This window comes from Seriola aureovittata, chromosome 15 (assembly GCF_021018895.1).
Source record: "Seriola aureovittata isolate HTS-2021-v1 ecotype China chromosome 15, ASM2101889v1, whole genome shotgun sequence".
NCBI classification, from domain to species: Eukaryota; Metazoa; Chordata; class Actinopteri; order Carangiformes; family Carangidae; genus Seriola; species Seriola aureovittata.
Genome location: NC_079378.1, coordinates 12,786,061 through 12,800,816, shown reverse-complemented (window position 1 = coordinate 12,800,816; position 14,756 = coordinate 12,786,061). Strand labels below are relative to the sequence as shown.

The window sequence follows — 14,756 nt, the reverse complement described above, 5'->3', positions numbered from 1 at the left end:
TTAGAATGGTGCTTTCCAATACCCCCCTCCCCCACACATCAGTGGTTGGGGCTTAGATATAACTGTTTGGGGTCAGATTAAATTAGGTAACGCATGTATCGCCAGGGAAACAGAACCTCAGCACAACACAGCACCACTTCTTGGACTGGTTGCCTGGCAACCTCATGATGCCAACAAGGCTCCTGGATGCTGCTAAGCCAGGCCAAGTAATAGTCCAGCACATAACCCCCAATGAAACTGCAACTTGTTGTTTTTACACTGGTTTTTGTCCAGATTAAACAGACGAGATATTGTGTTAAATAGTGAGCTTAAAGCTTATCGGCTGCTGGCTCCACCTTCATATTTCCCATACAGACATAAGAGTGGTAGAGAAAGAGGCTTTTCACACAATCACAGTCCTACTGACTTGGCTTTTATTTCATTCTTTTTTTCTCTGCAGATCTTCTCCTGATGGCGATCCAGTCAGGAAAGCACAGCAGCCCTATCTGACTCATCCGTTACCAAACCGTAAATCAAATAAATCCCCTTCCTACTGACTTTGACCCCTTCCTCATTTTGCTCCTCTCTCCAGGGCCAAAAAGAGAACATGTGGTCTGATGGAGGACTGATGGGGGAAAATATCCTCTGGATCATTGGCAGGTATCGGACAGAAAGCTGCACAGCAATTACACACCATTCTAATTCCATGTGTGAAAATAAACACTGCTGAAAACAAGAAACCACGCAATGACACAAAAGTCTTACAAAGTTCATGGAATATTTCAAGGCTACATTACTGTAAATCAATCACAGAGACAGCACCATTTCAAGCTGTATCCTTACAGAAAGAAGAAGTAGAAAAAATATGAAACATGAAAATAGAATATTTTCACAGATTTATTTGAGACAAAAGCAGAGGCAAGATATGGATACATACAAATGCATTTCTTAGTTGGGACTGAAAGGGAAACTAGAAAAATGACAAAAGCTAAATTTAACTTTGAGATGAACAACAACAATATTACATAGAAAGTGAAACTTTGTCGATAAACTTGGCCATTTTGATGTCCCGTTTTGACAGTCCTCCACAGTCGTGTGTAGTCAATGTAATCTGGACCTGCGAGGACACGCATTAGAAGATAAGAATTGTTTGCCGTCACAAAGTGATCACAGGTGAAGCAGAAAGAAGGATAATTAAGACACTATAACTGACCTCAGCTCTGTACGTAACACACAGAAATTAGATTGATATTAATGTTCTCATCTAAAGAAAGGGATTACACATATTTCCAAAAATGTAGAACAACTTTATTTCTATATGCCTTGAGCCATATAAAGTGGCATAAGGTTATAATGTTCAGTTTTTTTTAGAGAGGTGTTGATTCTGCTGGTCATTTTGGAGACTGTAGTTTTTGTGTTGCTGTGTATATGTATCTAACGAACTGGCAACATCACATATATCGTCTTTTTATCTGACGGGAATTGTGATAAATTCAGCGACCAATACATTCAGAAACATTTGAGGGGATGTTTTTGGCTCCAACCAATGAGGTTCGACTCAGCCAATGAGGTTGCTCCCTGGAGAGAAGCTCTGGCTAAAAAAAAAAATGCTTATAAACTCACATTTTAACACTGACAGCCACAAAAACAGAACAGAGCATGAATGAATATTAATAGAATATTAGCAGGGGCTCAGTATACAGCATCTATTTTGTCGAGGCTGAACCTCAGTCATTGTGGGATTTATATGTAAGTGTCTGGTGGAAAGTGCTGTGGGGCCCAGAGACCTGTAGCACCATTCTACAGCCACTTTAATAAAGAGTGGATTAGGAGCAGCATTCCTCTCAGAGCGGCCCGGTCCACCACACAGTAACTCAGTGGCTACAGCCTAATGCTGAGAGATTTTCAGGGACTGGGTTTGTCATATCAACCATTACTTTATTTCTGAGGCGGAGAAAGTGAGAGAGTGTGTGTGAACGTTGGGGTTGCGCGGGCTTCGTGGAGGGGAGGTAGAGATATTTGCAGAGCTTTTCACAAGAAAAACGATGGGATTACAGTGTGAAGCTACTGCGTTTTTTTTTTTGTTTTTTTTTGTTGCTCTGACTAATGAAGTGTGTTTCAGGCTTTGAGGGGAGAGCTCTCCAGGACCAGTGAAGATTGTTTGACATGAAAAAATCAGACTTTATCCAGGGTTGATTGATCTTGGTGTGTCTGTAATTTGTTATAAACCAACCGTAGCATTGTAAATATGGCCAGTAACTCAAACACGTAGCCATGATATCACTGTTTGATTCTACAAGCCGCAATTTCTGTAATGGATACCAAACAAACGCAGCACTTTAAGTGAAACCTCAATCACTATTACAAAGTGTGATTTGAACCATAATGTGGACACAGTAATTACCTTATTATAAACATTGAACCATTCTGGGTGATGGTTCATCTTCTCTGCCTGCAGAGCCACCCGAGACATGAAGCCAAATGCCTGGTTAGGAAGAAACAATCAGCTGTCAATCAAAAATAATTCAGGAAGTGGATTTCTCTTCTAACAAAACCTGCAGTGCAAAGCGACCATAGTTACCATGAAAAGGTCTCTTTATGCTATTCCTAGTCTGACTTTTTTAGTCTAGTCTGCCTTCATTGATGTAAGTGAGGTGGACAAAATATTGGCACCACTTAAGACTTTATTTAGATCTTCTCACCTCTGTTTTATGTTGGGAGTAATCATTTGGTTTTCCAGCTGAAAAAACGGAAGCGTATAAAAACTGCCTCTTCGTTTCACATTCAGAAATCTCCGCCTCACTGCTCGTCAATATAAACACTTCAGCCAACTGCTCTCAGACTTGCTGCGAAGCACTTGACACAAAAACATCAATGTCGGAACCTTATCAAGAGAGAGCACTTCACTTTGAGTTGAGTTACAGCGGCTTAGAACAACATTCTCATGTGCTATTAACCATTTACTGCCTATGAATGCTAAAAAGGGGGACTTACAGGTTAACCAAAGGCTCAAAAGAGACGGACAACAGATTTTACGTTCATTTTTTTGAGTTTAATGTAACTGCATGAGCGAGGGGTGAGGAGAGGAGAGTCGCTCAGCAGCGTATTTCAATTAAAGTGATGCGATTCATAAAAGAAACAGCCAAGAATACGTAATTGATCATTTTGTTAAAAATGTTACATCAAAACCATGAATTTGATTTGACAAAACTTCTTCTACTAAGGTCTGAGTCAACACACTGAGGTAAAAACATGCAGCAGCAGACGTGTACGGCCCAAGGAGCAATGCTGCCATCTGAGGCACAGAGAGGCGCATGTAGAAAAAGCTCATGAATGCATGTGTGCATGCTTCCAACGTAAGGAGCAGAGAGCTTGCATGCACACATGCACAGTCTTCATATTTCAAGTTGGGCATGTGGCTCTCTCCAATCACAGGCCATCCAGGGAGTGATTATGGTTATTCTAATTATCTACAAAGAGAAGAGTGAAATCCCTCGTCATGCCCACCGTGAGGAGAGGGAAAAAAAAAAAATCAGGTAGACCTATTTAAGAGCAATTTCCCACTGCAATCTCAATTAAGCCCCTAAATACTTCCTCCCTGCCTAATTAAATCAACTGAAACGCCATTGTTTACAGGCCATGGCTACGGACCCGTCAACCACCTGACATGACGAAACAGAATTACTCTCACAGAGGAAATTGCGTTTTAGCCTTTTTAGTGCGTTGTAACCAATTTCTGAGACGTCCTGTTCGGTGCCCGTGCAGTGCGACGCGTGTAACACGATCGGCAGCTTGATCAAATTGGTTATCAAGGAAACCGTCTCCTGATCAATTTAAGTAATTGGCATATTCCTGCAACTTGACCCCACTGGCACCAATTTGGAGACTGAGGCGGTCTGCTTTTTCTCAGCTCTCATTGGCTCTAATGGAGATGGTTAAGCAGCCTGTCATGTCAGGTGTTGTCCAAACATGTCCTCTCTCTCCCCCCTCCTCTCGCTCTCTCTCTCTCTCTCTCTCTCAGGATAGAGCTCAGACTAATCTGCTGCTGAGGAACATTGAGTGACAGGTAAAAGGATTCTGTGTGAACACTTAAGGGGGTCATGCACATTGTCCCATTTCAAAACTTGTGTCGTTTTTGGCTTCAGCAGGCAGCCATTTTTTAAGTGAAAAAACCCGCCGTACACTGCTCAGCACCAAACAGCAGACAGACACGGGTATTGACTAGCCAGCGAACATAGTGGAGCACAGCTGAAGAGCCAAAAAACAGAAAAGAATAGACGGAAGATTGGATTTACATTCACACACGTCGGACTCCAAATAAACAACATTGTTCTGTAACTGCGGGATGTGTGAATAAGCAACTGTTCACCATATCAGCACAAGAGATGATGATATGTCAGTAATGTGTTCACACCTTGTTTCCACTGCCCCCAGGCAGCCCAAAAAAAAAATCAGGCATTAAACTTGCAATAAATATTTAACTCCTCGGCTACGTTTGAGGATTTTGGTTCGCAGTCCAAATGTTGTATGCCGTTTGTGGGCCGGGCTCATGACTGTAAGAAAATAGTGTTGCATTTTGCTGGAGCGATTTCATATATGAATCACCGGAGACAAACGGGCTCCCGGCCTTGATGAGCATGTGTGAAGATGGGTGCACTTCCCTCTTTAATACAGGGAGGATCCCTTTTAACTCTACATGTCCGCCAAGTGGATCACACCACTCTGAAGCAAAATGATCACAATAACACAGTTGTAGATTCACTGACATTATGATGGGTCTGTAACTGCAAACATCTGCAGTCACATCTGCCTGATGCATTTCCACACATTTCCAAACTTGGCAGAGGAAGGATCTCACAGTCTGGACCAATAATTGGTCACTTCACTTCAGTTTTAATTCAAGAGGTATATTTGTCTTCTAAAGCCAGCTCATGGTATGATGAAGCTCGCTGGTGATCAAGAACAAATGCTGTGTTAGTATCCAAATAAGTGTGTTTTCTATTTACATTTTGAATGAATTGAATTGACAGGAACCAACCCCTACCAGAGCTCACACTCATTATCCAAACTTCAAAGTGCTGTAGAATATGCGAGCTACAATGCTTGTGTCACACTTCGCAAAAAATTACATGTCCCTGCTTAAAACTCACTGATGTGCAAACGAACCACAGAGCAAACCATATCGTGGAGCAGAAGGGAATGTGAAACAGAAGATGACAAGTTCAGTCTGCATGCAACACAAACCCTGAGAAAGACTCCTCATGTCTCAAAAAGACAAAAAATGAGAAGGGAGAGAGCACGGACAGCGGTAATCTCCCACTACAAATGAATTGGAGTTGAATGTCCGAGAGCACCTGAAATCCTGAAAAGGCCTGGAAAATCGTGCCCTACATCGGCCTCCTCCCACAGGTGGTCGTCCCTCGGGGGCAGTAAGCAGAGTAGCGGGACACAATACTGGCAAAGTGGCGGTGCTGCGCCTGTAGGTCACTTCTACGCCCACCACTTGGGCCAAACAAGAAAATAAAACCAACGCTCAACTCCCAGCTGAGGTCTTATGACGACAGAGGTCAAGGACTCTCCTTCTCAAAGTGCTTTGTTTACCATGTTTGTATTGCACGGGCCACACTTCTCGAGTCAACAGGTCAGCCAGCCAGTCGGCTATCCATCCTTTCAGACAGCCAGTCAGCCATTCTTTCCAACTGGCCCGACAAGCTGTAGCTGTCAAGAGTCAAATAATTTGACATGACATTATGCAGGCCCCCATCTCAAATAATCAGAAACACCCGAAGGTAGACCCCCACTATGCCCCCTTTCCCCACGCACCCGCTTTTGAGGAGTCATTTTGGTGCTATTACGGCATGATTGTCATACAACACTGGATGAGACAATTTGACGTCGGAGCAGAGTGGTGTTCTCTCTCTCATTGCGGCCGTGGGCTGGAATACAGGACTCAGTTTCAAACACATGTGTCTGTTATTTACAGATCGGTTTTCCACTGCCGCGCGGTCCAGGGGCTTAGAAACGCCTGCTCTGCCTTGCCAGGACTAAGTGCATGCAGATTGTGCCTACTCTTACTAGCCTCTGACTGACACACACATGCACGCTGATGTTATGTTCGAATGCACATACACAAACCTCCTCGGCGCGCACACAAATATGTGCAGACACACACACACACACACAAGAAGACAGGCCGCTCTCCTCCATTACACACCACCATGACTACCCGATGATTACCCTGCAAGCCCCATCATCACCCGCGTCAGCGCCGGCCCCCTGGAAAACCTTCGCTCGTCCGCAGTGAAAGGCAAGAACGCTGAGAATTGCACAGCGGTGCCGTTGATGATGATGATGATGATGACCACACCTCTTATGTCTCATTTCTCTTCATTCCCAAACAGCTCTTCACAAGCCTCCATCTGGCCTGACAACACTGCCTGCTAAGTTGACATGTAACTTTAAGCAAAATATCGAATAATTATGAAGCCAAGCTGCCAAGTGCTGTGGTTCCTTCATGTAGTAGAGAGAGGTCCGCTGGGCATGTGCAACATCAGAGGTATTAATCTTCTCAAATAAACCTTCTTAAAGTTGAGAAACACGGAGAAGAGCTTCAATTTGATACTCCGTCAAAGGTGATACATGCTCTGCTATGCTGTGAACACTTAAATGACCAATATCGTGTGCAACAAATGTTCACGCACGTCAGCTCCTATTTATGTAAAGAGTGTCATGTAATGCTCAAGCATGGCGTTAAGGCCAACTTATGCAAACCCCCTCATTAACTGCAGGGTTACCAGCAAGGGCTTAAAAAGACACCGGGCTCGTCAAAAGGCAGCAGACGTCAGGGCCATTTTAGCTTACCCAACGACTGATAGCCAGATTATTCAACCACCTCCGCTTGGGCGCCACACCTCGCGGCTTCCCTCCAGCCATTTTGACAAGATGAGATGAATGCAGGACGGAGGTGGGAACTGAACACCGCTTAGCCGGTTCACCGGCCTCTCACTCTGAGTAAAGGGTATGGTGAGTATGTATACGTGTGTGTACATACTAGATTTAGTTGACAGCTTTTCCCAATTATGTCAAGTTTTTGAACATTTTCTTGACAGAAATTTTACCAGTTTTCTGTGTTTCCAACAGAATTTTATTTTTGTCATGGTTGAAAACGTTTATTTTACGACACCAAAACTGACCACTGCCTTAATTCTTTGAGGGTTAGCAGCTCTTTAACAACACCTTGACTCACCACACCCATTCCATAGTAGACAAAGTCTGGTGAACTCTGGGAACAACATACAAAAAAAAGGAAATTGAACAATAAATTAAGTTAGAGCTGATTATTTCCACTACTGACTAATCTATCAAGTAGTTTTACGATTAATAATTTATTCCTTATTCAAAAGTATTCATTTTGTAATAATATGAAAAAAATGCTTATCTAAATGTTTATTATTTTTACTTAATAACTGACCAAGATGATACAGGTGTCATCTTCGTCATCGTATCATCATCATGATTCTCAGTATTTGTCGAACCACAATTGTAAATTGTCAGTATGTCACAGAAGAACTTATTACATAGATAAAGAGCACGAGTCGATATCTAGGAGGTGGCCGGTGTCAGCAAAGTAATTCATGCACAAATGTGTACGTGTGTGTGTGTGTGTGTGTGTGTGTGTGTGTGTGAAACAGGAAGAAGGTTGGCTCTGAGAGTTTGGTTTACCCAGGGGCTCAGTTTTAGTTGTAGGACAACTTATTCAACACAAGCAGAGCAAGGCCCATAACGAGACGCAGAGGCTTGATGGAGATTTGGTGGGGAGGGAGCCCTTGACTGAATATAAAAAGGGGGGATCAGCCCCCAAGAACGGAGCGGAGGCGGAGAGGGAGCTGTCTGAACACAGCACCGCTCTCCTCAGAGATCACAGCAGCTGCTTCAGTCTCACAATTGGAACTTAAGTCCAGAAGCTGTGTAGACGCGGCAGCTTTTTCCGGTGCTTGTAATGTGGTTATTGTCTGCGGTGAACCGCAACTTTGGTGTGTTGTTTGTTTCAAGTTTGTTTCATATTCTTTTTTTGTTTTTTGCTGCAATATTTCACCGTAAATGTTGCAAAATGTTGCATTTCCATTCAGCTGCTATTTGATTTATATCTTAACTTATGTCAGCAAACATTTTGACACTGAATAGCTTTTTAATATGACCTCATAACAGTTGAAAAAAGCAGCTGTGTGAAGTTTTACTGCATCACGGCACCATTGTGTTACATTTTGGTGCTCATTTTGAGGTTGAGCGTGGAAAACACAACCTCCCTGTCCTTTAAATATTCGGAGGCCTGACTATTCAAAACTGAATTTCAGTATACATTTGTATACATGGACATGTATTGAAGTCGCTGAAAGGTGAGGAGAACATAAAGGCAGCAATATAGCCACTACTAAGAGGCAATCTCAAATTAATAATACAAATATTTACTTACAATAACAATAAACTGTATGTTATCATATCGGCAAGTATCAAACATGAGTTTTGTGAATCTTTGCAGCCCTTTCACTTAGAACGTCATCTATAAATGCCAATTTTCCCAGGACATGCAAGGAAATGCTGTTTAACACTGATTTGAGTTTGTACATTGATAACGGTTTGACACGAGAGGCCATGTAACATGAGATTTGTAGCACCTAAATTAACTAAGTGAACTCAGTTGATGAAGTATCCTAAGTAGGGCTAAGACTAAAGTTTGATTATTGATTAGTTTGTTGCTTAATTGTTGAATCAATCAGTCATTTAGTGTCAGGATATTGTGAAAAAACATCACAACTTTCCTTAATCCAAGGAGTAGTCTTGAAGTCAAATTGGTTGTTTCATTAAATATTCAGTATTCAAATCACTAGTGGACATCCTCAGTTTCCTGTTTAACACGTTAAACAGAAAATAGTCGAGGAACCTCTGGACACAGACGTTTACCTGGTTGAAAGTTTCTGCTCCTTCGTTAAGAAATGGCTTGTTCAATTTGCAAGAGAGACTCAACACAACAACCGCTCATTTTTCCATCCCGAATGCAGCTTTCGAGTGATTTTATTCGTGGGGGAAGAAGGAATGTCATCGATGTCAACCTCAGCTAACATAACACAACAGTTGAGCATGCACAGCTCACCTCTCCTATACAAACTGCATCTTAAGGTTACCCATTTCACTTGTGTCGCATGAATGTTTCCACTTCATTCACCGAAATGTAAAGCAGATGGTCATCTGTAAACATACATAACATAAAGCTTGATGCATAAACAATATCAGTGCCTGCGACTTAAAAACATGCACAATCCCAACCAAAATTTACAGTATTAAAGACACACATACATACACATACACACACACACAAACACACACAGATGTTTCCACATATGATTGCAGGGATTCTCACTGACCAAAGCGACTCCAGAAAGAGGATTTCACCTCTCAAACCCGATTAAATACGCTGGACTTGACGAGGAAAATAACTCACATTTACTTCTCAGACTGCTGCCACTAACAACGCACAGTGTACCCACATGCCGCAGATAAATTGCTGCGCCGGTTACAACAGCATCATAACACTTTCCACTTGCTGTAATCAAAGAAAAATAAACTCAAAAAAGCAAGTCCAGCTGTCATGTTCTTTTTAACTTCATTTGCAGCTATGAGTGGCTCTGTGCCTCAAGTATTCAGCTCCACTTCAACAGACTGTCACTGTGGATTTACATAGTCATGGGTACAGCTCTACCACCCCCTAGAGACCACAAGAGGAAGTGTTTCAACTCACAGAAAGGGGATTTGTTATTCTCATTATAAACTCTCAGGGATCTGATTTCCTCAAGCCCATCACTCGCAGATAAGTGGTGAATGGAAATCAGCCAGCATGTCGCTCCTCATCTCCATTCCCCGCTGGTAAAAGCCCTTTAAGAACAGCCATGAAAAACCAGCGAGAGAGTTTGTGAAAATGCATCAGAGAATTGGAGGGAAGGGGGGGGGGACTGGAGAGAGAATAAAAGACAGTGAGAAAGAAAGACGGAGAGACAGACGAAAAGAGTTGCCAACATGTAAAATTGGAACAACATGAGCTCATTCCCCAATAACATGGGGCACAGAATGGGAATGAGAGACAGACAAAGACAGAGAGAGACAGAGATGGGGAGAAGAGGGTGGCAACGAGCAAGAAAAAGAGGGAAAGCAAAGCACATCTACCAGAAGGAATGATGGGGTTGTTAGTGGTTTGTGAACCAGATGAAACATTTTAACCAATTTGATTGTTTGTGAAAGAAATCATTCTGATCGAAACCCCAATTGCTGCCAACTGGCTGCCTGGCGTGTCTCAGGGTAATGCAGCCTGACGTGCCGGGGTAAGAGGAGAGGCTTTAGAGCCAGGAGGAGCAGATGGGGGAGGTCAGTGCTCGCTCCTCGACTTCAAACACGGGGAAGTGTAAAAACAGACTATTTTAGGGGCTAAAACAACTAACGACAGGATTAGAGGAAGTCCGCTAAGTGGCCTTGAGATGTTGCAGTTTACTTCGCCCCAATACAGGACTGAAGTAAAGAAGCAAGCTGACTACCAGCGCTCTGCCAAAAAACATATCTTTTACCCCCAGAAGAGTCAGAACTGGTGTCAACCGCCACGAGGAACACAATATCTATGATACTGCAGAGAGCTCCGGCTTGTACCGATTTGATAAACCCCACCCATCTGGTACAACAAGCATATTAAATTAAACACTTAGTAGTGTTTGCAGTACTTCTAAAAGTAAGTCTATTACTCAGAGTCTCCTGAAGAATGGACCCAACAACAAACACCTACAACACATTCATAACACCCATCTGTTGGCTTGTTTCTGGAGCTTTCAATCGTATCACACACCTTCATCAGCTGGCCGTTTTATATGACCACTTGTTGTCACATGACCAAATTGTATACAAGGGTCGCAATAACAACCGTGCAAGTTCCATTTACTGAAGAAGGCCAAGGGATACAGTCAAAAGCCCCAGAAAAAGCTAGGAAGAAAACCTCGAGTTTAGTAAAAAAAAAAAAAAAAAAAAAACTAAACTAAGAATATTTTACAGAAACACGAGATAAATTGTGTATCTTCATTTCACAAGCTTTTTTTTAAAGTGCAGAATGTTGTATAAACACTCACAATTCATTAGGACAAGTTACACTATGCAGCAGCTAAAAACACATTTTTTAAACGTGTGTTGTACATATAACTGCAGGTTTTCTTCCTTATCTATCTTTTTTTTTAGCACTTCTATTATTTTTCACTTTTGTTTCTGGTTTAAATCATTGATGTAGCCTACAGTGACCTTGCGTGGCTTGAAAAACACTTATTAATATTAATAATCTGCAAAGGATCCTCAAAAATCCTTTATCAAATGGCACAAATTACATAGGGCACCAGCCTTGAACTGACCAAAATGTGTCTGTAGAATAAAGTAACAATTTGGCAGTGACTGCTTGTTTAGACTCACTCTTGTTCGGTTACTCTCTGATTAAACATTTCCTCATATGAATCATAACTTTGTTTGGGTTAGACTGTGTGTTATTTGGGCCACGTTCTTGATCAGCTGCTCGTGTTGAGACAGTGTTAAATACTGATGCACTGAGAAGTTTGGCTTGTATTGTGAAATGGGAAAATTTTTATATCACGGTCTGAGAAACAGGTGATTCAGTCAAATTAACAGAGATTGTGATTACAAGTTTTTGAAAGAATGAAAAGAGTTTAAAACTGACACTTTGTCAGATTATTTAATGAATACATGGGCACAAAGGAAAAATGTGTTATGCAAGTACATTTCATAGTGTATATCACTCGTCAGGTTTTTTTGTGTTTCAATCATATTTTCTGTTTTTATATTTTGCATAATGTGCTAAAATATTAATTGATTCAAAAAACATGTTGATAAGTAAGTAGTAAGGGATTTAGAAATGTTTATCAGTATTATTGGTATTGCAATTCAGGTACTCTGTTGACACCATTATATTTTGCATTTGCAGTCATTTAAGCATTACTTTAAATAAAAACTACTTCATTATGTTTCATAGCAACATAAAACTTCACATGCAGTAACACTTTATTACGGCTTCCAGTATCCCTATTTTCCACTTTTTTATGTGAGGTCCCCAGTGTGCTCTGTCTTAGTTAGAGTCTGATCACGCATGTACCACTGATCAGTGAGGAGGAATAATGGCTTCTCTTATAAATGACAACCTTTCGACAGTCAATAATGCTTTTCTTTGCAGGTAAGAACCAAAAAAGAAAATCCAGGAACCAAAAGGAACCAGTGAAAGCAGAGAGAAACCCGCCCCATGCTCCACCTGCAACCAATCAGCGTATAAACACATGAATTTGTGCGTTTCCGATGGTTAGCGAGCTGGCCGTGCGTCTGGTGATCTGCGTCCAGATCCCCATCAAACAAACCCCCAGCCAGCGTACAACAGCCCCCTGAAGACCACAGCGGATCGCAGACGCAGACGGATTTCAACCGCTACAAAAACTGAGGAAAAAATGAAATGTTTCATCGAAGACTTTACCAGCCGTCTGGAATAACAAACTACAAACTTTAAAGCAGATGTCAGCTGCCTGTGTGTGTGTTCTTTCTTTCAAGAAAAACTAATATACACACTCTAATCAGCTGCACAGATTTTGTGATCCCAGGGAAGAGTTAGAACTGTTCATCTCAATAATTTGAGGGACAAAATTATTTTTATCTGACTTGTATGTTCTTGTATGCAAGGAACAGAAATCAGACACACCCACACCTAATCTAAACGTACCTGTCTATATAATGACTTCACTGTCAGCCTTACCTAAATGTAATCTTAGCCTTAAATCCAAATCTGAACCCAAAACTAAACCAAAGCAAGCAACAAAACAACCTCATTTTTACAAAAAATGTCCATAACTCAATGATGTAACATTTAGTCTAAAAAGATTAGAAGTACATCGACATAAATATATGCACACACACCTGATTAAAGGTTTTAAAGTGAAGCTCTTTGAAGATGGCATCACGGTCCTCCACCTCCATCCAGCCAGTGGCCCTGAGCTCCATCACCAGCTCCTCCCGGGCTGCAGGGGAGAGCCAGTGGGAGTCCGACGACTGGAGGCAATCACACACAACCAGTGCATTAGTTGTTTTGTCATAGTTATTACATTGGTATGAGCACTTGTTCTGTGTTTAATTGCAAACACACAGTCTGCAGTGTTTGTTTCAGTTGTAAAACAGGGAATTCATTATTACCAACATCACATTTAAACAACTAACATTTTGACTGATAAACCACATTATTGTCAGTGGTTCTTAGTGTTTATTTTTTAGATTTCTTCTAACCCAAGGTCATTTAAATGCAAACGTGCAGGTCTGCCTTCACTGACCTTGTGAGTGGAATCACAGGTTTTAACTTTCCTGGTGCTATAAGCACTGCGCCCGCCAGGTGGCAGCCTAGCACCGAAAATGAGTACTAACGTTGGCTTAATTATTAAGCAAACAAGCAATGGCCTCACAGAAGTCACATTCGTATTTACCTGTATGATTACTGAATGTGAACTCAATGTGTCTACCTTAAAAAAAATCCCACACCAAACTTAATTTGTAATTCTGAATCAGTTTAATATTGGCCAGCTTATTAACAACTTCATTTATAAGGCTTGAATTGTTACAACCCTCACACGTCAGACCTTGACTTCGCAATCTTCCACAGTATTCAAATCCCAAATAACGAAATAATAAAGTAGCCTAAACGTTTGGGGTAGAGCAGAACTGATGAATTCATAAAGTTTTAAATTTCTAGTTAATACTGTCTGGCGAGTGATATCCACCAAACTAATTATGACGAACTCAAGAAAACGTCCGATACAACTGAAATACGTCACAAATTCTGCTACATATGCGCATCGTTTCACAGCTACACGTGCAAACCTTAAATTTGGAGTTTTTCTTATGGAGTTTGGCGTGTGTTTTACTCCAAACGACAAAGGACGGTGCGGATCATACGGGGCTTTCGCCACTTGGCATTTCAGCGCCCAGAAGTTTGTACGGCGCTTGGCTTGTCTCGTGAGACTACACTCACACCTAACAGCAGCCTCGCGTGCAGTACGTAGATAAGATGCTTATAAATGCTAACGCTAAGAGACTGGCTGTCAGTGCAACACTCACCATTTTAGACGAGTTGTTCCTGGAGAGCGGAGGCAGCAGCAGACTGCTCAACCGGCACAGATGGCTGCAGGGCCATGAGCTGCCCGTCCTCAGGCTAAACATTAACCCAAACATAACCAGCGCTTTGTCTGCTGTCCCTCTGCTCCACTGTCACCTGTTCTGTTCCTTGCTTGTCCTCTCACACTTCACCACAGCTGTTCACTGTACTGCCTGATTAAAATCCCAAATAATACATGAGAGTCTGGTTATGCCAAAGTGATATTTCATAGTGATGCAGGAGGTCTTGCAAACCAGATCGTCTCGTCACTGATCATGAACACGTACATTCAAAGAAAATCAATTATGATTCCAGAAGATTATTAATGCATTATTAGTTCTGAAAATATAATATGATGCAATACCATTTATGTTAGTTGATAAAGGTTGGAAATGTAATGAAATCAGTGTGATGTGGTACACGTCACTGCAGCTTTTGCTTTCTGTGATCCTCCTACCTCACATTAATAAAGTAACAGTTTGTACTTTGCACTGTTTCATTATGGCTGGAAATGTACATTGAAAACAAACACAAGGTCATAGTTTTGACATGTGTAATA

General features: G+C 41.6%; 1 protein-coding gene across 1 annotated transcript; it reads right to left on the bottom strand.

Moving 5' to 3' along the window:
- Positions 1-858: 858 nt before the first annotated feature.
- On the bottom strand, positions 859-14,359 carry LOC130182926 (pterin-4-alpha-carbinolamine dehydratase 2-like). The gene is made up of 4 exons (XM_056398139.1): positions 14,161-14,359; positions 12,973-13,104; positions 2,384-2,464; positions 859-1,096 (listed from the first exon to the last, which is right to left on the bottom strand). The coding sequence occupies exons 1-4, from the start codon at positions 14,272-14,274 to the stop codon at positions 1,001-1,003; spliced, it is 423 nt and encodes a 140-aa protein (XP_056254114.1). The 5' UTR covers positions 14,275-14,359; the 3' UTR covers positions 859-1,000.
- Between the last annotated feature and the right edge of the window lie 397 nt (positions 14,360-14,756).

Bases quoted from the DNA above. Each gene is read 5' to 3' on its own strand.
- LOC130182926 (XM_056398139.1), bottom strand. From the start codon at position 14,274: ATGTTTGGGTTAATGTTTAGCCTGAGGACGGGCAGCTCATGGCCCTGC. The intron at 2,465-12,972 runs GTGTGTGTGCAT...CTTCCTAACCAG, and splicing joins ACTTTAAAACCTTTAATCAG to GCATTTGGCTTCATGTCTCG. The intron at 1,097-2,383 runs GTAATTACTGTG...GTGTCCTCGCAG, and splicing joins GGTTCAATGTTTATAATAAG to GTCCAGATTACATTGACTAC.